This window comes from Pholcus phalangioides, unplaced genomic scaffold, assembly GCF_987345545.1.
Source record: "Pholcus phalangioides strain wild (caught in Gottingen) unplaced genomic scaffold, Ppha-v1.0 ptg000003l_1, whole genome shotgun sequence".
Taxonomy (NCBI): Eukaryota; Metazoa; Arthropoda; class Arachnida; order Araneae; family Pholcidae; genus Pholcus; species Pholcus phalangioides.
Window position 1 is genome coordinate 11,848,552 of NW_028301596.1, and position 22,372 is coordinate 11,870,923.

The 22,372-nt window shown below is 41.4% G+C and overlaps 1 protein-coding gene and 31 non-coding genes across 32 annotated transcripts; 31 read left to right on the forward strand and 1 right to left on the reverse strand.

Annotated features, from left to right (window-relative positions):
* Positions 1–120: 120 nt before the first annotated feature.
* On the reverse strand, positions 121–21,985 carry LOC149088039 (cytochrome P450 2F5-like). The gene is made up of 6 exons (XM_089244117.1): positions 21,599–21,985; positions 19,658–19,991; positions 18,006–18,202; positions 17,582–17,845; positions 2,635–2,811; positions 121–438 (listed from the first exon to the last, which is right to left on the reverse strand). The coding sequence occupies exons 1-6, from the start codon at positions 21,954–21,956 to the stop codon at positions 305–307; spliced, it is 1,464 nt and encodes a 487-aa protein (XP_089100243.1). The 5' UTR covers positions 21,957–21,985; the 3' UTR covers positions 121–304.
* TRNASTOP-UCA (transfer RNA opal suppressor (anticodon UCA)) lies at positions 3,696–3,782 on the forward strand. The gene has a single exon. It is a non-coding gene; the product is annotated as a tRNA-Sec (tRNA).
* On the forward strand, positions 3,981–4,067 carry TRNASTOP-UCA (transfer RNA opal suppressor (anticodon UCA)). Its single transcript has one exon. It is a non-coding gene; the product is annotated as a tRNA-Sec (tRNA).
* On the forward strand, positions 4,266–4,352 carry TRNASTOP-UCA (transfer RNA opal suppressor (anticodon UCA)). The gene has a single exon. It is a non-coding gene; the product is annotated as a tRNA-Sec (tRNA).
* TRNASTOP-UCA (transfer RNA opal suppressor (anticodon UCA)) lies at positions 4,551–4,637 on the forward strand. The gene has a single exon. It is a non-coding gene; the product is annotated as a tRNA-Sec (tRNA).
* On the forward strand, positions 4,836–4,922 carry TRNASTOP-UCA (transfer RNA opal suppressor (anticodon UCA)). The gene has a single exon. It is a non-coding gene; the product is annotated as a tRNA-Sec (tRNA).
* On the forward strand, positions 5,121–5,207 carry TRNASTOP-UCA (transfer RNA opal suppressor (anticodon UCA)). The gene has a single exon. It is a non-coding gene; the product is annotated as a tRNA-Sec (tRNA).
* TRNASTOP-UCA (transfer RNA opal suppressor (anticodon UCA)) lies at positions 5,405–5,491 on the forward strand. Its single transcript has one exon. It is a non-coding gene; the product is annotated as a tRNA-Sec (tRNA).
* Positions 5,690–5,776, forward strand: TRNASTOP-UCA (transfer RNA opal suppressor (anticodon UCA)). The gene has a single exon. It is a non-coding gene; the product is annotated as a tRNA-Sec (tRNA).
* Positions 5,975–6,061, forward strand: TRNASTOP-UCA (transfer RNA opal suppressor (anticodon UCA)). The gene has a single exon. It is a non-coding gene; the product is annotated as a tRNA-Sec (tRNA).
* TRNASTOP-UCA (transfer RNA opal suppressor (anticodon UCA)) lies at positions 6,261–6,347 on the forward strand. Its single transcript has one exon. It is a non-coding gene; the product is annotated as a tRNA-Sec (tRNA).
* Positions 6,546–6,632, forward strand: TRNASTOP-UCA (transfer RNA opal suppressor (anticodon UCA)). Its single transcript has one exon. It is a non-coding gene; the product is annotated as a tRNA-Sec (tRNA).
* On the forward strand, positions 6,831–6,917 carry TRNASTOP-UCA (transfer RNA opal suppressor (anticodon UCA)). Its single transcript has one exon. It is a non-coding gene; the product is annotated as a tRNA-Sec (tRNA).
* Positions 7,117–7,203, forward strand: TRNASTOP-UCA (transfer RNA opal suppressor (anticodon UCA)). Its single transcript has one exon. It is a non-coding gene; the product is annotated as a tRNA-Sec (tRNA).
* Positions 7,402–7,488, forward strand: TRNASTOP-UCA (transfer RNA opal suppressor (anticodon UCA)). Its single transcript has one exon. It is a non-coding gene; the product is annotated as a tRNA-Sec (tRNA).
* Positions 7,686–7,772, forward strand: TRNASTOP-UCA (transfer RNA opal suppressor (anticodon UCA)). Its single transcript has one exon. It is a non-coding gene; the product is annotated as a tRNA-Sec (tRNA).
* TRNASTOP-UCA (transfer RNA opal suppressor (anticodon UCA)) lies at positions 7,972–8,058 on the forward strand. The gene has a single exon. It is a non-coding gene; the product is annotated as a tRNA-Sec (tRNA).
* On the forward strand, positions 8,257–8,343 carry TRNASTOP-UCA (transfer RNA opal suppressor (anticodon UCA)). Its single transcript has one exon. It is a non-coding gene; the product is annotated as a tRNA-Sec (tRNA).
* Positions 8,542–8,628, forward strand: TRNASTOP-UCA (transfer RNA opal suppressor (anticodon UCA)). The gene has a single exon. It is a non-coding gene; the product is annotated as a tRNA-Sec (tRNA).
* TRNASTOP-UCA (transfer RNA opal suppressor (anticodon UCA)) lies at positions 8,828–8,914 on the forward strand. The gene has a single exon. It is a non-coding gene; the product is annotated as a tRNA-Sec (tRNA).
* Positions 9,113–9,199, forward strand: TRNASTOP-UCA (transfer RNA opal suppressor (anticodon UCA)). Its single transcript has one exon. It is a non-coding gene; the product is annotated as a tRNA-Sec (tRNA).
* Positions 9,397–9,483, forward strand: TRNASTOP-UCA (transfer RNA opal suppressor (anticodon UCA)). The gene has a single exon. It is a non-coding gene; the product is annotated as a tRNA-Sec (tRNA).
* Positions 9,683–9,769, forward strand: TRNASTOP-UCA (transfer RNA opal suppressor (anticodon UCA)). Its single transcript has one exon. It is a non-coding gene; the product is annotated as a tRNA-Sec (tRNA).
* Positions 9,968–10,054, forward strand: TRNASTOP-UCA (transfer RNA opal suppressor (anticodon UCA)). Its single transcript has one exon. It is a non-coding gene; the product is annotated as a tRNA-Sec (tRNA).
* On the forward strand, positions 10,253–10,339 carry TRNASTOP-UCA (transfer RNA opal suppressor (anticodon UCA)). The gene has a single exon. It is a non-coding gene; the product is annotated as a tRNA-Sec (tRNA).
* TRNASTOP-UCA (transfer RNA opal suppressor (anticodon UCA)) lies at positions 10,538–10,624 on the forward strand. The gene has a single exon. It is a non-coding gene; the product is annotated as a tRNA-Sec (tRNA).
* TRNASTOP-UCA (transfer RNA opal suppressor (anticodon UCA)) lies at positions 10,822–10,908 on the forward strand. Its single transcript has one exon. It is a non-coding gene; the product is annotated as a tRNA-Sec (tRNA).
* Positions 11,108–11,194, forward strand: TRNASTOP-UCA (transfer RNA opal suppressor (anticodon UCA)). Its single transcript has one exon. It is a non-coding gene; the product is annotated as a tRNA-Sec (tRNA).
* Positions 11,393–11,479, forward strand: TRNASTOP-UCA (transfer RNA opal suppressor (anticodon UCA)). Its single transcript has one exon. It is a non-coding gene; the product is annotated as a tRNA-Sec (tRNA).
* On the forward strand, positions 11,678–11,764 carry TRNASTOP-UCA (transfer RNA opal suppressor (anticodon UCA)). The gene has a single exon. It is a non-coding gene; the product is annotated as a tRNA-Sec (tRNA).
* Positions 11,963–12,049, forward strand: TRNASTOP-UCA (transfer RNA opal suppressor (anticodon UCA)). The gene has a single exon. It is a non-coding gene; the product is annotated as a tRNA-Sec (tRNA).
* TRNASTOP-UCA (transfer RNA opal suppressor (anticodon UCA)) lies at positions 15,751–15,837 on the forward strand. Its single transcript has one exon. It is a non-coding gene; the product is annotated as a tRNA-Sec (tRNA).
* Positions 21,986–22,372: the final 387 nt, after the last annotated feature.

The following is a 22,372-nucleotide window of genomic DNA, read 5'->3' on the forward strand; positions in this document are numbered from 1 at the left end:
TGACATCATCATCATCGTGCCCCCCCCCCAGCAATAATGACCTTGCCCCCCCAGACTTCCAAGTCAATCTCCGCCTATGGTATGGTCGCCCTAAGCGCATCTGAATAAAAGTCCAAAATGTTATCAAAATGCAAGCTTATTTAATAAAATTCATGAAGCTTATTTTTGCCTACAAAAGCATATTCACATATGGCGGAAAAATACACAAAAATATTATGAATTCCATTATTTTCCATCTACCGGTAATAATTCAATACCAGTGACAACAAGGCACATCAAGGCACGTGTTCGAGGCACATCGATGTCACTTGTCTCTGATTTCGGCACGAACTCGACAATTTCCATGTCCAGGATGTAACGTGAAGCTTTGCAACAAGGCCGCGATGATGAGGAAGACCTCCATCTGAGCTAAGGATTCACCAATGCACATCCTTTTGCCTGTAACCAGACACAAAAACAAGGTAATGCGCATTCACTATGTACAGGGTGTCCCAAAATCAACGGGCCCATTCGAAAAATGAATGAAGGAGCGATAGAAATATGTGTGCCGCAGCATTGTGTTTGGGAAAACAGTAAATTTTAAAATTAAATGACAGACAGAATTTCTAAATTAATTATGAATTTTTGCAAAAAAATGGCACCGCAGGACTAAAAAACAATTTTCTTAAAAATGAAATATTGTCAAAATATCCACCATATTTAAAACAACATCATGGTATAGTCTCGGAACGAAATCCGTCTCAGCCGGGATGGACTGAACTGAATTCAGAGAGAAATTTAGAGATTAGTCACAAAGTTCATTGACAGATCCCGCTGTAGTCTGGGAAATTAAATACGGTATTTTCGAAATACCCCGGCTGAGGAGTTTTTTTTTCGCGAATTCGGATCTCGGACCCATGGCCCCCCACATCCTGGAGTAGGGCCCTTGAGGCTGGAATCTTTTGCGGGCCCCCGATCAGACTTTCACGGGTTCCTTTATGATGGAGTTATAGCATAAAAAAAAAATAATAATAACGAAAATCGTCCCGGGCTGGAGACTTGCCAGCCCACCTCTTGTGGGCTGGCCATGCTCGGACCACACCATGTTGTTGCTGCTGCAAATGGTCACAAAAATGGCATTTTGAACATTTCTTATTTCAGTTTTTTTCAGACTGCAGTGCTGTCTGTTGCGAAAGTATGTAACTAATTTTGAAATTATGTGTTGTTACTAAAAATTTATCTATTTATCCCAGCGGCAATACAGCAAACCGCGCTTTCTTAACTTTGTCGTAGATTACCTATTCAGCCCAAAAAATTCTTTGACATCTTATATGTACTTTTTTTCTCAAAATAGTCAGTGATGTGATAGTGTGTCCCATAAATTCGTAAATGGTTTAAAAATTTATAAAAATTAAAAAATTTGAGTGCGGTTTGAGAAGAGGAATAAAGAGAGGGAATTTTTTTTATATACGAAAAAAAGTTAGTTTACTTTCCTGTCGATAGAGGACACTGCATGAAAGCAAATCACTAAATATGTGAATGAGTCCTATAAAATGCAGGGTGTACGATTCAGAATTAATTTCTGAATCTCCCTGTTTCTGGCACTCATATAAAGTTTCGATCATTTTGTCGCGCCACGGTTATTTTCTGCACACGAGGGCTAATTAGACATGGACCTAGGCCCGTCATTTAGGGGGGGGGGGAGAGCAACGGCCCCCAAAAGCCAGAGGGGGCAATTTGAAAATACACTACAAATGGTATATATATATATACATACCTTGAGTTCATGTTCTTTGCCCCCCCCCCTCCGGAAAAAGTTGAAATTACGGCCCTGCGTGGACCTACAATTTATTGCCGATTCGAATGGCAGCGTTCGAAATTTTGCCGTTCTTTGTACTCACCGAGAGGTCTGTGCACTAACCCCCACGATATGGGACTCTCTGCGGTGGCAATCATTTTTTTCTGTCGTCATGTTGCCGTTTCTGTTGCACCCCTGTGTCAGGAAAGTTTCTGACAAGGAGGAATTTGGGTATCGAAATCTCCGCAACTCTATACATCCTTTGATACTTTAGGCGCGTATCTTATCGACCTGGACTACCGCACCGTCTCATATAAGGTTTTCATTATGATGCTGACATTGGTGGGAAAAGCACTATTGTGAAGTTGTTTTACCTCAGCCATGAATCGCCTCCTGAAGCTTTGCGAACGTTTCGGACACAAGAGATTGAAGAAAGGCTGAGGTCCAATCACTCCTGCTGCAATTTCGTGCAGCGCTTTCTATCAACAAAAATTGGAACTATTTTTTTTTTCTGCACAAAAAAAAAACCCTCTTCGTGAGAATAACTTTTTCGCAAACCGCATTCAAATATACCAATTAATTAAATTTTTGTGAATTTTTAAACTACAGTGAATCCTGTACGAAACGGAACGGCAATAGACTGAAATAATATTCTGTTTCAAACAGAACATTTCCGTTTTATAGAGGCGCAAACAAAGGCACTAATCATTGAACAGGCTGTATTTTGATTCCGTTCTCAAGACGGGTTTCCGTCTCATACAGTGTCCGTCTTACGCAGGTTTCACTTGTATTTGCGAATTTACGGGACACATCTGAGATTAGCTTTTGGCTATAAAAATAGTCAGCGATATACTCACCGATACCGAAAGGGATTGGATTTTCGTGTTTGATCCTCTTCCCATCAGGCCCGAGAAATCTCTCTGGATCGAACTTAGCCGGATTCAGAAATAGTTGTGGATCGTTATTGATGCTCCAGAAATTAGCGATCAGGATGGATCGTTTCGGGATTCTATAACCACGGAGATAGGCTTCTTCTGTAATTGATTAATTGAGAAATGTCATAAATTAGGCGTCGAGGCTGCAAAAAAAAAACAACTACACAGCACATTTTGCAGAAGTGGAGGGGGTTATGTGCGAATTGCATCAGTGTATAATGACATTAAGCGTTTAGGTAGAATTGTCCTAAAGCCTTAGATACCCCTCAGTAACAGACAATACGATTCTGCAGACTAGCCGCTCAGTTCGCTACCACTGATTCAGCTTGAGGATGAAGGACCGGTGCTCACTCAGTTCATTGAACACGAAGTAACCGTCAATGGGATGCATGTAAATTGCAATGTCTGGATCATGCCGTAATGAACAATATAGGAAATTTAGCATTTTTTTGCTACGGTAAGTAATTTTAATAAGACCTGTGTGATTTTTTTTCCCAAAATAGAGAAAATGGTTAAAACTGTATATTGACGACAGAGTCTCGTTTATCCATTCAAGTCCAATTTGGCACTTTCACCTAGAGCGGCACCACATGCACCTGCATAAGTCGTACGTCTCCCCAGGAGCAGCCCCCACCCCCGCTTATCACGGTCAACTCAGCCACACCACATCTTGTGTGGCAATTGAGGACGCTTCACACGGGACAACTCTGACTGTTACGTAAAGCTGCGGGCTTCAAACTCGTAGCTGTCTAGCGACAGAGTGGTTCGATTCCACCTTCTGGGCGAATGCAATTTTTTTTCTATTGCCGACATCATTGATTAGTGATTCATACGATTAAATCACATGTTTTTATCTGTCATATTGCCAAGATTGAAGCTCATAATTATAACAATAAATCTTTCCAAGCACCCTCTCTGTCGGTCACGAACAAGTATTCATTTTACACATTTTTTGTGTACGTTATTTAAGACGCTTGACAACCGCCCAGATGAGCTCTGGTGGTCCAGTGTGCGGGCTTCAAACTCGTAGCTGTCTAGCGACTGAGTGGTTCGATTCCACCTTCTGGGCGAATGCAATTTTTTTTCTATTGCCGACATCATTGATTAGTGATTCATACGATTAAATCACATGTTTTTATCTGTCATATTGCCAAGATTGAAGCTCATAATTATAACAATAAATCTTTCCAAGCACCCTCTCTGTCGGTCACGAACAAGTATTCATTTTACACATTTTTTGTGTACGTTATTTAAGACGCTTGACAACCGCCCTGATGAGCTCTGGTGGTCCAGTGTGCGGGCTTCAAACTCGTAGCTGTCTAGCGACAGAGTGGTTCGATTCCACCTTCTGGGCGAATGCAATTTTTTTTCTATTGCCGACATCATTGATTAGTGATTCATACGATTAAATCACATGTTTTTATCTGTCATATTGCCAAGATTGAAGCTCATAATTATAACAATAAATCTTTCCAAGCACCCTCTCTGTCGGTCACGAACAAGTATTCATTTTACACATTTTTTGTGTACGTTATTTAAGACGCTTGACAACCGCCCAGATGAGCTCTGGTGGTCCAGTGTGCGGGCTTCAAACTCGTAGCTGTCTAGCGACTGAGTGGTTCGATTCCACCTTCTGGGCGAATGCAATTTTTTTTCTATTGCCGACATCATTGATTAGTGATTCATACGATTAAATCACATGTTTTTATCTGTCATATTGCCAAGATTGAAGCTCATAATTATAACAATAAATCTTTCCAAGCACCCTCTCTGTCGGTCACGAACAAGTATTCATTTTACACATTTTTTGTGTACGTTATTTAAGACGCTTGACAACCGCCCAGATGAGCTCTGGTGGTCCAGTGTGCGGGCTTCAAACTCGTAGCTGTCTAGCGACAGAGTGGTTCGATTCCACCTTCTGGGCGAATGCAATTTTTTTTCTATTGCCGACATCATTGATTAGTGATTCATACGATTAAATCACATGTTTTTATCTGTCATATTGCCAAGATTGAAGCTCATAATTATAACAATAAATCTTTCCAAGCACCCTCTCTGTCGGTCACGAACAAGTATTCATTTTACACATTTTTTGTGTACGTTATTTAAGACGCTTGACAACCGCCCAGATGAGCTCTGGTGGTCCAGTGTGCGGGCTTCAAACTCGTAGCTGTCTAGCGACAGAGTGGTTCGATTCCACCTTCTGGGCGAATGCAATTTTTTTTCTATTGTTGACATCATTGATTAGTGATTCATACGATTAAATCACATGTTTTTATCTGTCATATTGCCAAGATTGAAGCTCATAATTATAACAATAAATCTTTTCAAGTACCCTCTCTGTCGGTCACGAACAAGTATTTATTTTACACATTTTTTGTGTACGATATTTAAGACGCTTGACAACCGCCCAGATGAGCTCTGGTGGTCCAGTGTGCGGGCTTCAAACTCGTAGCTGTCTAGCGACAGAGTGGTTCAATTCCACCTTCTGGGCGAATGCAATTTTTTTTTATTGTTGACATCATTGATTAGTGATTCATACGATTAAATCACATGTTTTTATCTGTCATATTGCCAAGATTGAAGCTCATAATTATAACAATAAATCTTTTCAAGTACCCTCTCTGTCGGTCACGAACAAGTATTTATTTTACACATTTTTTGTGTACGATATTTAAGACGCTTGACAACCGCCCAGATGAGCTCTGGTGGTCCAGTGTGCGGGCTTCAAACTCGTAGCTGTCTAGCGACAGAGTGGTTCGATTCCACCTTCTGGGCGAATGCAATTTTTTTTCTATTGTTGACATCATTGATTAGTGATTCATACGATTAAATCACATGTTTTTATCTGTCATATTGCCAAGATTGAAGCTCATAATTATAACAATAAATCTTTTCAAGTACCCTCTCTGTCGGTCACGAACAAGTATTTATTTTACAAATTTTTTGTGTACGATATTTAAGACGCTTGACAACCGCCCAGATGAGCTCTGGTGGTCCAGTGTGCGGGCTTCAAACTCGTAGCTGTCTAGCGACAGAGTGGTTCGATTCCACCTTCTGGGCGAATGCAATTTTTTTTCTATTGTTGACATCATTGATTAGTGATTCATACGATTAAATCACATGTTTTTATCTGTCATATTGCGAAGATTGAAGCTCATAATTATAACAATAAATCTTTCCAAGCACCCTCTCTGTCGGTCACGAAGAAGTATTCATTTTACACATTTTTTGTGTACGTTATTTAAGACGCTTGACAACCGCCCAGATGAGCTCTGGTGGTCCAGTGTGGGGGCTTCAAACTCGTAGCTGTCTAGCGACAGAGTGGTTCGATTCCACCTTCTGGGCGAATGCAATTTTTTTTTCTATTGCCGACATCATTGATTAGTGATTCATACGATTAAATCACATGTTTTTATCTGTCATATTGCCAAGATTGAAGCTCATAATTATAACAATAAATCTTTCCAAGCACCCTCTCTGTCGGTCACGAACAAGTATTCATTTTACACATTTTTTGTGTACGATATTTAAGACGCTTGACAACCGCCCAGATGATCTCTGGTGGTCCAGTGTGCGGGCTTCAAACTCGTAGCTGTCTAGCGACAGAGTGGTTCGATTCCACCTTCTGGGCGAATGCAATTTTTTTTCTATTGTTGACATCATTGATTAGTGATTCATACGATTAAATCACATGTTTTTATCTGTCATATTGCCAAGATTGAAGCTCATAATTATAACAATAAATCTTTTCAAGTACCCTCTCTGTCGGTCACGAACAAGTATTTATTTTACACATTTTTTGTGTACGATATTTAAGACGCTTGACAACCGCCCAGATGAGCTCTGGTGGTCCAGTGTGCGGGCTTCAAACTCGTAGCTGTCTAGCGACAGAGTGGTTCGATTCCACCTTCTGGGCGAATGCAATTTTTTTTCTATTGTTGACATCATTGATTAGTGATTCATACGATTAAATCACATGTTTTTATCTGTCATATTGCCAAGATTGAAGCTCATAATTATAACAATAAATCTTTTCAAGTACCCTCTCTGTCGGTCACGAACAAGTATTTATTTTACACATTTTTTGTGTACGATATTTAAGACGCTTGACAACCGCCCAGATGAGCTCTGGTGGTCCAGTGTGGGGGCTTCAAACTCGTAGCTGTCTAGCGACAGAGTGGTTCGATTCCACCTTCTGGGCGAATGCAATTTTTTTTTCTATTGCCGACATCATTGATTAGTGATTCATACGATTAAATCACATGTTTTTAGCTGTCATATTGCCAAGATTGAAGCTCATAATTATAACAATAAATCTTTCCAAGCACCCTCTCTGTCGGTCACGAACAAGTATTCATTTTACACATTTTTTGTGTACGTTATTTAAGACGCTTGACAATCGCCCAGATGAGCTCTGGTGGTCCAGTGTGCGGGCTTCAAACTCGTAGCTGTCTAGCGACAGAGTGGTTCGATTCCACCTTCTGGGCGAATGCAATTTTTTTTCTATTGTTGACATCATTGATTAGTGATTCATACGATTAAATCACATGTTTTTATCTGTCATATTGCCAAGATTGAAGCTCATAATTATAACAATAAATCTTTTCAAGTACCCTCTCTGTCGGTCACGAACAAGTATTTATTTTACACATTTTTTGTGTACGTTATTTAAGACGCTTGACAACCGCCCAGAAGAGCTCTGGTGGTCCAGTGTGGGGGCTTCAAACTCGTAGCTGTCTAGCGACAGAGTGGTTCGATTCCACCTTCTGGGCGAATGCAATTTTTTTCTATTGCCGACATCATTGATTAGTGATTCATACGATTAAATCACATGTTTTTAGCTGTCATATTGCCAAGATTGAAGCTCATAATTATAACAATAAATCTTTCCAAGCACCCTCTCTGTCGGTCACGAAGAAGTATTCATTTTACACATTTTTTGTGTACGTTATTTAAGACGCTTGACAACCGCCCAGATGAGCTCTGGTGGTCCAGTGTGGGGGCTTCAAACTCGTAGCTGTCTAGCGACAGAGTGGTTCGATTCCACCTTCTGGGCGAATGCAATTTTTTTTTCTATTGCCGACATCATTGATTAGTGATTCATACGATTAAATCACATGTTTTTATCTGTCATATTGCCAAGATTGAAGCTCATAATTATAACAATAAATCTTTCCAAGCACCCTCTCTGTCGGTCACGAACAAGTATTCATTTTACACATTTTTTGTGTACGATATTTAAGACGCTTGACAACCGCCCAGATGATCTCTGGTGGTCCAGTGTGCGGGCTTCAAACTCGTAGCTGTCTAGCGACAGAGTGGTTCGATTCCACCTTCTGGGCGAATGCAATTTTTTTTCTATTGTTGACATCATTGATTAGTGATTCATACGATTAAATCACATGTTTTTATCTGTCATATTGCCAAGATTGAAGCTCATAATTATAACAATAAATCTTTTCAAGTACCCTCTCTGTCGGTCACGAACAAGTATTTATTTTACACATTTTTTGTGTACGATATTTAAGACGCTTGACAACCGCCCAGATGAGCTCTGGTGGTCCAGTGTGCGGGCTTCAAACTCGTAGCTGTCTAGCGACAGAGTGGTTCGATTCCACCTTCTGGGCGAATGCAATTTTTTTTCTATTGTTGACATCATTGATTAGTGATTCATACGATTAAATCACATGTTTTTATCTGTCATATTGCCAAGATTGAAGCTCATAATTATAACAATAAATCTTTTCAAGTACCCTCTCTGTCGGTCACGAACAAGTATTTATTTTACACATTTTTTGTGTACGATATTTAAGACGCTTGACAACCGCCCAGATGAGCTCTGGTGGTCCAGTGTGGGGGCTTCAAACTCGTAGCTGTCTAGCGACAGAGTGGTTCGATTCCACCTTCTGGGCGAATGCAATTTTTTTTTCTATTGCCGACATCATTGATTAGTGATTCATACGATTAAATCACATGTTTTTAGCTGTCATATTGCCAAGATTGAAGCTCATAATTATAACAATAAATCTTTCCAAGCACCCTCTCTGTCGGTCACGAACAAGTATTCATTTTACACATTTTTTGTGTACGTTATTTAAGACGCTTGACAATCGCCCAGATGAGCTCTGGTGGTCCAGTGTGCGGGCTTCAAACTCGTAGCTGTCTAGCGACAGAGTGGTTCGATTCCACCTTCTGGGCGAATGCAATTTTTTTTCTATTGTTGACATCATTGATTAGTGATTCATACGATTAAATCACATGTTTTTATCTGTCATATTGCCAAGATTGAAGCTCATAATTATAACAATAAATCTTTTCAAGTACCCTCTCTGTCGGTCACGAACAAGTATTTATTTTACACATTTTTTGTGTACGTTATTTAAGACGCTTGACAACCGCCCAGAAGAGCTCTGGTGGTCCAGTGTGGGGGCTTCAAACTCGTAGCTGTCTAGCGACAGAGTGGTTCGATTCCACCTTCTGGGCGAATGCAATTTTTTTCTATTGCCGACATCATTGATTAGTGATTCATACGATTAAATCACATGTTTTTAGCTGTCATATTGCCAAGATTGAAGCTCATAATTATAACAATAAATCTTTCCAAGCACCCTCTCTGTCGGTCACGAAGAAGTATTCATTTTACACATTTTTTGTGTACGTTATTTAAGACGCTTGACAACCGCCCAGATGAGCTCTGGTGGTCCAGTGTGGGGGCTTCAAACTCGTAGCTGTCTAGCGACAGAGTGGTTCGATTCCACCTTCTGGGCGAATGCAATTTTTTTTTCTATTGCCGACATCATTGATTAGTGATTCATACGATTAAATCACATGTTTTTAGCTGTCATATTGCCAAGATTGAAGCTCATAATTATAACAATAAATCTTTCCAAGCACCCTCTCTGTCGGTCACGAACAAGTATTCATTTTACACATTTTTTGTGTACGTTATTTAAGACGCTTGACAATCGCCCAGATGAGCTCTGGTGGTCCAGTGTGCGGGCTTCAAACTCGTAGCTGTCTAGCGACAGAGTGGTTCGATTCCACCTTCTGGGCGAATGCAATTTTTTTTCTATTGTTGACATCATTGATTAGTGATTCATACGATTAAATCACATGTTTTTATCTGTCATATTGCCAAGATTGAAGCTCATAATTATAACAATAAATCTTTTCAAGTACCCTCTCTGTCGGTCACGAACAAGTATTTATTTTACACATTTTTTGTGTACGTTATTTAAGACGCTTGACAACCGCCCAGAAGAGCTCTGGTGGTCCAGTGTGGGGGCTTCAAACTCGTAGCTGTCTAGCGACAGAGTGGTTCGATTCCACCTTCTGGGCGAATGCAATTTTTTTTCTATTGCCGACATCATTGATTAGTGATTCATACGATTAAATCACATGTTTTTATCTGTCATATTGCCAAGATTGAAGCTCATAATTATAACAATAAATCTTTCCAAGCACCCTCTCTGTCGGTCACGAACAAGTATTCATTTTACACATTTTTTGTGTACGTTATTTAAGACGCTTGACAATCGCCCAGATGAGCTCTGGTGGTCCAGTGTGCGGGCTTCAAACTCGTAGCTGTCTAGCGACAGAGTGGTTCGATTCCACCTTCTGGGCGAATGCAATTTTTTTTCTATTGTTGACATCATTGATTAGTGATTCATACGATTAAATCACATGTTTTTATCTGTCATATTGCCAAGATTGAAGCTCATAATTATAACAATAAATCTTTTCAAGTACCCTCTCTGTCGGTCACGAACAAGTATTTATTTTACACATTTTTTGTGTACGTTATTTAAGACGCTTGACAACCGCCCAGAAGAGCTCTGGTGGTCCAGTGTGGGGGCTTCAAACTCGTAGCTGTCTAGCGACAGAGTGGTTCGATTCCACCTTCTGGGCGAATGCAATTTTTTTCTATTGCCGACATCATTGATTAGTGATTCATACGATTAAATCACATGTTTTTAGCTGTCATATTGCCAAGATTGAAGCTCATAATTATAACAATAAATCTTTCCAAGCACCCTCTCTGTCGGTCACGAAGAAGTATTCATTTTACACATTTTTTGTGTACGTTATTTAAGACGCTTGACAACCGCCCAGATGAGCTCTGGTGGTCCAGTGTGGGGGCTTCAAACTCGTAGCTGTCTAGCGACAGAGTGGTTCGATTCCACCTTCTGGGCGAATGCAATTTTTTTTTCTATTGCCGACATCATTGATTAGTGATTCATACGATTAAATCACATGTTTTTAGCTGTCATATTGCCAAGATTGAAGCTCATAATTATAACAATAAATCTTTCCAAGCACCCTCTCTGTCGGTCACGAACAAGTATTCATTTTACACATTTTTTGTGTACGTTATTTAAGACGCTTGACAATCGCCCAGATGAGCTCTGGTGGTCCAGTGTGCGGGCTTCAAACTCGTAGCTGTCTAGCGACAGAGTGGTTCGATTCCACCTTCTGGGCGAATGCAATTTTTTTTCTATTGTTGACATCATTGATTAGTGATTCATACGATTAAATCACATGTTTTTATCTGTCATATTGCCAAGATTGAAGCTCATAATTATAACAATAAATCTTTTCAAGTACCCTCTCTGTCGGTCACGAACAAGTATTTATTTTACACATTTTTTGTGTACGTTATTTAAGACGCTTGACAACCGCCCAGAAGAGCTCTGGTGGTCCAGTGTGGGGGCTTCAAACTCGTAGCTGTCTAGCGACAGAGTGGTTCGATTCCACCTTCTGGGCGAATGCAATTTTTTTTCTATTGTTGACATCATTGATTAGTGATTCATACGATTAAATCACATGTTTTTATCTGTCATATTGCCAAGATTGAAGCTCATAATTATAACAATAAATCTTTTCAAGTACCCTCTCTGTCGGTCACGAACAAGTATTTATTTTACACATTTTTTGTGTACGTTATTTAAGACGCTTGACAACCGCCCAGATGAGCTCTGGTGGTCCAGTGTGGGGGCTTCAAACTCGTAGCTGTCTAGCGACAGAGTGGTTCGATTCCACCTTCTGGGCGAATGCAATTTTTTTTCTATTGCCGACATCATTGATTAGTGATTCATACGATTAAATCACATGTTTTTAGCTGTCATATTGCCAAGATTGAAGCTCATAATTATAACAATAAATCTTTCCAAGCACCCTCTCTGTCGGTCACGAACAAGTATTCATTTTACACATTTTTTGTGTACGTTATTTAAGACGCTTGACAATCGCCCAGATGAGCTCTGGTGGTCCAGTGTGCGGGCTTCAAACTCGTAGCTGTCTAGCGACAGAGTGGTTCGATTCCACCTTCTGGGCGAATGCATTTTTTTTTTTGCTACAATTTGCGTATAATTTCTTTTACACAAGTCCTTGAAATGAATAGAGGGTGAAACAAAATGCAGGATGTCAGATTTATTCAGAACACACGCTCAAATAGGGAGGCCCCCTTAACGTCTTCTACTCACACGTGCATAGGAGTTTTTCTTCTGCCTGAACGACCTCTTGCTTTCACTATGGCCACGCTTTTATGTAAACCAAGAAAAGTTCTAAAGCTTCTCTGGTATAAGATCCTTTTCTTTCTACAAATTTCTCTGGCGTCATGATGTCACCGAAATCGCCATGTTTGCAGCCAATTTGGCTAGATTTATATATACATATACAGAGGAATACGTTAATTTCTATTTTTACATAAGATAATGATTATTTGTAGGTGCAAAAAGGCCGTTCAAGTATTACGTAAGCAAATTTTTAGTCATTTTGGACCTCCTGCCCCCCCCCCCCTTGTCAGCAAAATTTCGGCATTAGCTCTGCCAGTATGAATCTTAACACATATTGGTGGGATCAGAGACGTACGCAGGAGGTGGGGGGGGTACAGGGGGCTCGAGTCCCCTCCTACGATCAAAAATTTATTTTTTAATTGCAATTTCGGAAGAAAATGCCTTTATATGTTATTACAATCAATTTCTGTTAATTTCAATTGTATTTGAAGGCTATGAACTCAAAAAATTTACCTTTAATAAATTCATTGAGTCCCACCCTCTAAGCCATATAATGATAAATCACATAAAGGCACTTGGCCCGAGGACCAAATATGGCTCTGTGGGTTATCTGATGCGGCCTGGCCTCCTCAAACCAAATTTCGTAAAATGAACCAAGTAGCACATTTACGGATCGCTTGTGTCCCATGGTACAATTTTATAACATCTAAGTGGCCCGTGGCACATTTTCAGATCACTTAAATGACCCGCGACACAGTTCCAGAACACTTAAGCGATCCGTGACACATTTAGAGATCCCTTGAGTGACGTGACGTAGTTTTAGAGCACTTAAGTGGCCCCCAGTGCGGTTCTACATCACTCAAGTTATCCGCGGCACATTCTCAGATTATTTAAATGATCCGTGGCATATAACTACGGATCACTTGAGTGAAGCGTGGCACAGTTCCAGAGCACTTAAGTGGTCCGGACACATTTCCAGATCACTTGGATCCGCAGAAAATTTAGAGATCACTAAAGTGGCTCTGTAGGGCACTTATCAATAGTGTGGGGGGGGGGGGTGGAATGTTATTTCAAGTGCCCACAGGTTTTCTCGTTTTCTGCTCACCGAGTAAGATGCCATTAAGAATATTTCACATTTTCATAAATGGTGGTTGCTGGAGCAAGCATTACCCAAACCCCCTCCCCCCTTGTCATCAAAAGTCAGAAAATCGGAAACCCCTTCCCCCCCCCCCCCCATCGATGATGGCGTGATACTTGAACGGCGCCTAAGCGGCAAATTTACAGATCACTTGTGTCCCGTGGTACAATTCCAGAACACTTACGTGGCCCTTGGCACGTTTTCAGATCACTTAAATGACCCGGGACACAGTTCCTGAACACTTAAGCGATCCGTGACACCATTTAGAGATCCCTTGAGTGACATGTAACGTTGTTTTTAAGAGCACTTAAGTGGCCCCCAGTGCGGTTCTACATCACTCAAGTTACCCGCTGCACATTTTCAAATTATTCAAGTGTGTGTGATCCACGGCATATAATTACGGATCACTTGAGTGATGCGTGGCACAGTTCCGAAGTACTTAAGCGGCCCGGACTCATTTCGAGATCACTTGGATCCGCGAAACATTTAGAGATCACTAAAGTGGCTCTGTAGGGCACTTAGCAATAGTGCCCCCCCCCCCACCACACACTTATATTGCATATATACAGCAGGGGTTCTAAAAAAATTTCCACCCGCGATGGTCCTTTTAATGATCAACGCTTTTCTCGCGGTTCCCCCAGAGCAGAACAAAAAAAACCTTTGTCAGCGTATTTTAGGCACAGGCCATATGTCCTTCTCTCCTTGTGTACGCCTTTGCGCCTCAACATTATATACGGGGCAGGGGGGAATTTCATTCTTTCCTAGGTGCCGAACTAAACAAGATATCATAATACCATTAGAGTCGAGGAACAGGCTCAGGAAGCAGTAGTAGGCCTACTAGTAAACCATACACACATCTCGTCCATATTCCTCTGCGGAACTTCTAACAAATTTGTGCGGGCTGGAAACCTCACAGCGGCGGCCCTGAGCACTTGCAAATCTTCAAATTTATGTTTTCGAAGCATATCACCACGGCAAGTGCGAATGCAGAAGGGGGAGGGGCTTTCGCCCTTTCCAAGAGCCGAATAATATAGGGTAAATTTTGCGTGTACTTTAAAATAAAGGACAATCCAACGAACTCACACAACAAATAGCAAGACCCCCCCCCCCACCCTGAACATTAGTGGAGATACGGGGAAAGGGCATGGAGCATCACCCCTTCCCAGTGTCAAAGGTGGGGTGGCTTGATCTTATGCTTAATGTATATGCGCAGCGCCGCAATTAGGGGGGGGGGGGTGCAGGCGGGTCTCGTGCCCCGGGCGCTACACCCGAGGGGGCGCAAATTTCATTCTGAAACCTCTCCTTCAACATTATAAGGGGGCGTCAAAATAATGTACGCTTGCCCCGGTTGATCAAGCATCTAGTTGCGGCCCTGTATATGCGTACATATGAAGTGATACCATCATGCCACCGCATCCAGCAATCATCATCGTGCCCCCCCCCCCCAGTTCAGACTTTCAAGTCTATCTCCGCCTATACCCACGACCATGGCCCCCACGTCCTGTAGCGGTGACCCTTGACTTCGAGCTTTTGCGGGCCCCTCGGTCAGATTTTTTAACGGGCCCCTTCTGTAGTTAATTTATAGCGTGAAAAAGCAAAAAAAAAAAAAAAAATTATGATAACCGTCCCGGGCCCGAGGGCTAGAGCCCTGTCACCCCCCCCCCCTTCCTATGTGGGGGACATGCCCCCGACACAACACCCTAGACTGGCTCCTGCACCACGGGAGTACACAGGAGGGAGAGAGCACAAGGATTTTCTTCCACAGAAGTTTTATTCATTGAATTAGTAAACTTCGAAAAGCATTTGAATTCAAAGAAATTGATTAAAATACCCTGATTTTTTTTTTTTCTTCCGATACTTGAATTTTATTCTCTTAACAATAACAATATTTTAATTTTTTATCTTTTAGATCGAGGGGGGGGGGGGCTTCCTACTTTTCCCTCCCCCGGCGTACGCCTCTGGTAAGTAACGCAAGCTCCCTCGTAAATATACATTAAAACGTAAGCTGAAGGCCAAAAACTACAACTTAAAATAAAAAAAGAAAATCAGTTTCATTTTTTTAGTTTATACAAATCGCACATAGATGGCAGCATCAAACGAGATCTCGCAATAGCTTCAGTCGTTGTATAAATATAGAAGAGATGGCAGCACAAGCGGCTATGAAGAGAAAGAAATTTCCTTTTTCGCGTAATATAATATTTCTCATTTTTAACTTTTACGTCGGAATAAGTTTGTTAATAATTTTAATCTATTGTGTCGATGAAAATGTAGGAATAATTTTTGAAATCAAGCTTCAAACTCTGCAAGATGTAAATGGAAAATAAATTATAAATTTGGAAAGAGGTGTAATGTATATAAACTTTATTTAGCCATTTTACGACTGCCCAGATGAGCTCTGGTGGTCCAGTGTGCGGGCTTCAAACTCGTAGCTGTCTAGCGGCAGAGTGGTTCGATTCCACCTTCTGGGCGGAACGAACAGGTTTTTTTCTGGTTGTCATTCTTTATTGCTAATGGCTATTTTTTGGCATCAGTAGACAGTTTTTAGACATGGGTAAAATTTGACTCCGATCGACAACTTTCCTAGCTTTTGGCATTTTTTTTTTTTTGGCTGCTAATGATACTTTTACTAACAATGACAACTTTTTTTGGTTACAATTGGCATTTTTTATACTTGCTCTAATAATTTTTTTGGCTGCCATTGACAACTTCACTTGCCTCTGACAATTTTTTTGGCTGTAATTAACGTTTTTTAATTATACTGTAAATATTATTAAAATATATATTTTTTGGCAACTTTATTTGCTTTTGACGATTTTTGTTTTTCTGCTGCAATTGGCAATTTTATATACCTTCGAAAAAATTTTTTGGCTGTAATTTATAACTTTACTTGCTTTTGAAATTTTTTTTTGGCTTCAATTGACAACTTTACTTGCTTCTGATAGGTTTTTTTTTTTTTTTTTTGCTACAATTTTTGAAAAGATGACGCGTTGGGGAAAATAATTGACAAAAAACCGATTGATTTGGGGGGAATGTTACCCACATTTTTTCAAACACGTTAACTGGGCATCAGGGCCGTCTTAAGAGCATCATGGGCCCCCGGACCGAGTGGTTTTCCTGATGAGGCCCTCCCTACCTTGTAAATTCTAGAGACTTTCAACCGGATCTCATTTTTGTGAGGACATTGAAGCGTTGAGGGACTCCGAGACAAGTGATTCTTTTGAGGCCCTGCCTGGCGAATTCTCGAAAATTTCAACTAGATCCAATTTCTGTGAGACTCCATTTCTTCCCCCCCCCCCCCGGGCCGTGACCAAGTGAGGCGTGGGCTCGTCAACGCAACGGCACCGTCTGTGGCATTCACCTTCCTTTGGGTTGGCGCAAGGACAGGGCAGCAAATAGATGCTTGGTCAGCCGCGCATAGCGTCAGAAGTGTTTTAGACCTGTAGTTGCCTATCTTGAGCCTTTATGCAGGAAATTGTCATTTGTGATTTAACTCTGAGGGTACTCAAACCCGTTCTACAACATTCTGTGGGTACTCGAGCGCCCACAGCACCACTGGCTCCGACGTCACTGCAGCCGGGGCAAGTACGCATTTTGGTGAAGGTGAGGTTGAAATTTGCTCATTCCACCTGGCACGGCACCTGGGGCACTAGACTCATCTACCCCCCCCCCTCCCACCACGCTTCCTTGAGGATAGGTTATCCTGCGCAATAATTCCATGACACACAAGGGTTATGAACCTCCTGCTCTGGTGGTGAAAGGGCCGCAACTCTCTCAGAGGGGGTTACACACATGGGCAGAGACACGGGAGGGGGACATTTTCCTCCCAGCGTCAGTGGTGGGGCCGACTGATCAGTGTGTGATTTGACATCATCATCATCATTGCTCCCCAGCCATCATAATCGTGCCCACCCCAGACTTTCAAGTCTATATCCAGCTATGGCTACACACATGGCGTGCATGCCACCACGGCACCCGCGTGTAAGAAGCAGTTATTAGGAGTGAATTAAGTGTTCAAATTTAGTTAAGAGTGAATTAGGAGCCCCTCCTTGTCTGGCGCCGGTTCCCCCGTTGCGGCCCTGTGTGGAGCCTATACTCTATCGAGTACTCCTTTGTAAGAGGCAACAAATTACTTATGAAATGACCCAGAAGTTGGGGGGGGGGTAATGAATATTTTTAAATTTTTGTTTCTAAAACACTTCTAGAATGTGCTTACCATAATTCGAGTAGAAGGTGGACACATTGAAGAACACGGCGACTCTGTAGAGCTCTAGGATCACAGCATCGACGTAGGGCATGTTCTGCCGATCCTTCCAAGACGGTAACCTCGAGACCCCGACAACTCGGTCGATCTCGAGCTGAGCTTTCTGCTGAACATCTGGATGCTCACAGAGCTTCATTATCAAGCTGGCCAAGGTACTTCCAGTGGATTCAGTACCTTCCAGGATCATATTGAGCGCTATTGACTCGAGGGCATCCACTGAAAAAGGGATAAGAAGAAAACCCACAAAAATGATTAATTAATGAATTAATTACGGTTGATAAAATTAATTGTCAAAACTGGTTGTTTTGACCCATTTCGTCTTGGAAGCTTCAGCTTCGAGTTCATGATTGTTATTCATTTATGTGTGCTTACTTACTAGAGAAAGAGCTGTTACGCAACTGGTTGTGCTGTTCGAGAGATTTCATCTGGTTCAGGTAGGCGTCGATGAAATCCCTCTGGTGGTAGGGATCGAAACTGTCGGCGTGTTCCGCGACAATATCGTGGATGATGCCTCGCACCCTCTTGAGGGAGTCCATCTTGCTGCGGGCAGCGGCCGAAAACTTCAGGGATAACCTGTGGAGAGATGGGTTTTTCTAGATGCAGCAGAAAAAAAAAGGTATGTCTGAAATATTATTTTGAAATTTAGGGTTACCAGGTTCCGAAACTTGGAAGTGAGGACACGTGCGTGTACTTGGCAACGTTACTTACGTATGTTGTAAACAGATGGCGCCATCAAAACACAGCAGCTTTTAATATGTGTACCAATTTGACCTTTTTTTTTTTTTGACTAATTGACAACTTTCCTAGCTTTTGCCATTTTTATTTTTATTTTTTGGCTACCATTGATGCTTTTACTTAACAATGACAATTTTTTTGACTGCAATTTGCATTTTTACTTGCCTTTAACATTTATTTTTTTGGCTGCAATTGGCAACTTTTTACTTGCTTGACAATTTTTTTAGCTATAATTAGCAATATCACGTGTTGGTGAATAGCACGATTTCCCTTATTTTTATGAAGTAAATACTACCAGCATAATTATATTATGCCAACTTATATATTATGCTTATATATATATGTATTACGTTATATTATGCTTATATATATATGTATTACGTTATATTATGCTTATATATATATGTATTACGTTATATTATGCTTATATATTACGTTATATTATGCTTATATATTACGTTATATTATGCCATAGTTATATTATTTATCATGTGTGTGTGTATAGATAGTTTTCTACCGGAACACCTTTCGCTGGCCGGAAAGAACCAATTGGCGGACCGAATCCCCTGGTTTACAGTATTTTTTTTCTAGGGGGCGCAAGAAGCATTGAGAGCTTCAAAATTTTCTAATTTATTTCTGAATGAAAGAACAAAGAGGTAGGTAGCCCCAGGGTCACACGTCTTAACAACAGGGCACAGCTTAGGGGGGGGGGGGTCTGTAAATGGAAAGACTTCATGATATAATGAGATCTAGTGCTATTGTTTTGAAAAGTCCGAATGAGTTGCCCGATGCTCTTGACACGGCCCTGTGTAACCCCCGTGATAATGCACAGCATGTGATTTTTAAAAGTGCCACGGCACACTTAGATGATCTGTAAATGTGTCGCGGGTCTCTTAAGTTGTCTGGGAATGAGCAGCGTACTGGACTACTCAAGTGACCTGTAAATGTGCGGAGGGATAATTAAGTGGTCTGGATATGTGCCGCGGATCACTTTGAACTGAGTATGACGAGGGCCACTTATGTCACGTGGAACTGCATCGTAGGTCACTTAACTGATCTGGTAGTGTGCCGTTTGGTTCATTTTTACAAATTTAGGTTTGAAGACACGGGCCACATCAGATTACTCTGGGGACCTCATTCGGTCCACGGACTTCGGGTTGAGCTTGTATGGTGTAAACTATGTGTTACATAGTTTCTATATTTTTTGGCCTAGAAAGAAAATTAGAACGTCTGGTAACCCTATTTTTATGAAAGGGGAAAAAAACAAAACATTTGCATCAAGTTGATTCTTACTCGAAGTAAAGACCGACCCGGAAGAATGTCTCCAGGCCGAGACCTAGGATATCCCCGAAACCACGGACCAAATCGGCGAATGTCGGATCGCCCTTGTCGAACTTCTTGTCGCACATGATCTTGGCTATGACGTTACCAGTGACGAACATCACTTCTTCCCTGGCGTCGAACTGTTGGCCATTTCGGCTGTGCCCACGGATGTCATCGATCATCTTCCAGATGAACTCGTGGATGTAGTCCTCGAAGTCGCTCTTGCCGAAGCCGAAGTTCTTCGCAGCATTTAGGAAAAACCTCCGCTTTTCTTTCCAGTCGGTGCCTTCGCTCTGGGCTATCCCTGTGGGATTGGAAAGTGGGAATTTCAGAATTTCGTTAATCTCGATAGGTTTTCTGTCACGTATGGCAATTACTAGCACATTGAGAAATTGTTAGGATTTTCGTAAGTCCTAAGGTGTGGCCTCTACATCCGCGTGCTATTTGTTGTCCCTGAGCAGTTTGCTTAAATTTCCCATCAATGTGTACGGATGTCAAGAAATATTTCATGCAGATATGTCAAGGAAAGCGGTGTATAGACATTTCGTAACATTCGTAACACATTTCGTAAACATTTTGTTCAATTACCCGCTTCTTCAATTTTTTTTCTCCCCCCACCCCCTCCAAACTCAATCGAACAAATAGGATCTTATGCTATACCCGTAGCTTCTATCGCCAATCAGGACCATTCCATCGCCCACCGGGGGCGATATTGCCCACTTTGGGAAACACTGCTCTAGACCAGTGGTTCTCAACCGTTTCAAGATCGCGGCCCGGTTTCATTCATTTTTGTGAGTTGGAGGCTCGGTCAAACACACGACCAACGGAAAATGAATGAGGAAAAATGAAACGGCTAATCACTCGCGGCCCTCTATGAATGATATCAAGGCCCGGTGGTTAAGAAACACTGCTCTAGACGGAACACGAATGTCAAAGCTTTTCATTAAAAGCGAAGGGAGACGGATTTGTTTGTTTTTTCTCTCTCTCTCTCTTTTGGGAAAAATTACTGTGGTGACGGCTTTTTTTTTGTTAGTACAGTGGCGTCATCAGTTGTGAAATCGGGAAAAGTGATGATACCGAGAGTTTGCGTGCAAGCGTCCTTCTTTCTCAGTTTTCAAATTGGGTTACCCTAATCTTACCAAGAAACAAACCTAAACAAAAAGTAAATAGGTAATAAAAAAAATAGCGGTGGAATACAATTATTAAAACCGCAAATAATTATTTAAAATGGCAACAGTTGGCTACTCATCGCCACTCGCGCTCGTGACGATATTTATAAAAAACTTATTTTCAATCTGTCTCACGCACCCTAGCTCTTCATTTCTTAGCCCGTGCCGTACCTGCCGCACCAGCTATAGCAGTAGGCCTCTGTGCGAAGCTCGTGACTTCGATGAAGAAGGTCATTTCACCCATATAGCCATTGGATATGGTAGGTCGACGCATGCACCATCTTTACCGTGTTTTCGTAGTATATCCAATGGCTATAGGTCCGATGACCTGCTTCAGTGACGTCACGAGATTCGTGCGGAGGCTTTCTGATATAGAGGGTATTGAATGATCACGTGTTGTTTGAATGACATTACTCTAGGGTTCTTCAGACTCTAGGGTTGCGGGATTTTAAAATTCATTCTTGGCCTCTTTTGGCGTCCAAAATATGCCAAAAAAATTATACAGTATTTAAAATTTTTTTGAGTGACCTCTAATATTTCCGCCGGATTAGTTTTTTTGTTTATATTTAATTGAGTAGAATCAGTGGAAATTTTTTTCATAACTTTTGAAGTTGAACCCTTTCCTTGTTAGTTGTCACCTTAGGCCTATCTGATGAGGTTGCTCTTCCTTTGGTCATTACTTGACTCCCGTTAGAGCCCTTTAGGAAATATGTATTTTGGACACAAAGCTAAAAGGACTTACCCAAACCTCCATCGAAGAAATTCAAGAAATCCTTCACCTGTAGGCGGCCGTTGAACTCATCAGCCCGATCGTGGAAAACCTCTCTGGCAGCACTCGGGCCGTTGACCACGACGACCAGGTATCCACCAACAATGCGGAAGCTGAAGATATCCCCGTAAAGTTTCGACAGCTCGGAGAACTGCACGTGAATATCTTCTCTCAAGAAAGGGATGTATCCCAGGAATGGCAATCCGGACGGACCCGGTGGTATCCCTCGAGAATATCTCCACCACAACGTGAACGAGAGGGTGATCACTGCGGTGGTGATGAGAATCCATCGCAGCTGCAATAAATCTTCGATGAAAGACCATTGGTGCATTTTCTTCGCTCGCTAAAACGCATCTGATTGCTGTTTTTTTTTACAACTCGCAAAAGAAACAGAGCAACTCAAGGCCGCACTCGTTCACACTTATTACTCACACCCACACATCCTCATTGGAAAAACACGAGAACACGCGGTGACGAAAATAGTCGTTCAATGTCACCAAGTCAACAGCTGATTTTCCAAAAAAAAACAAATTTCTGAATTTTCAATTTTCAAATACTATGAAAATTTTCTGCGTCCTACTGTGTTCAAGTTTCTGTTCTACCTGTACTTAAAAATATTAAAAAATGTTTTTAATGTAAACTGCTGGCACAGGCATTATATAGGTGCTAATGTTTTCCATTAAAATGCTGTTTTGTGAAAACATTAGATAATGAACATTTCTTCGAACATCACTCACTCAAATGTCT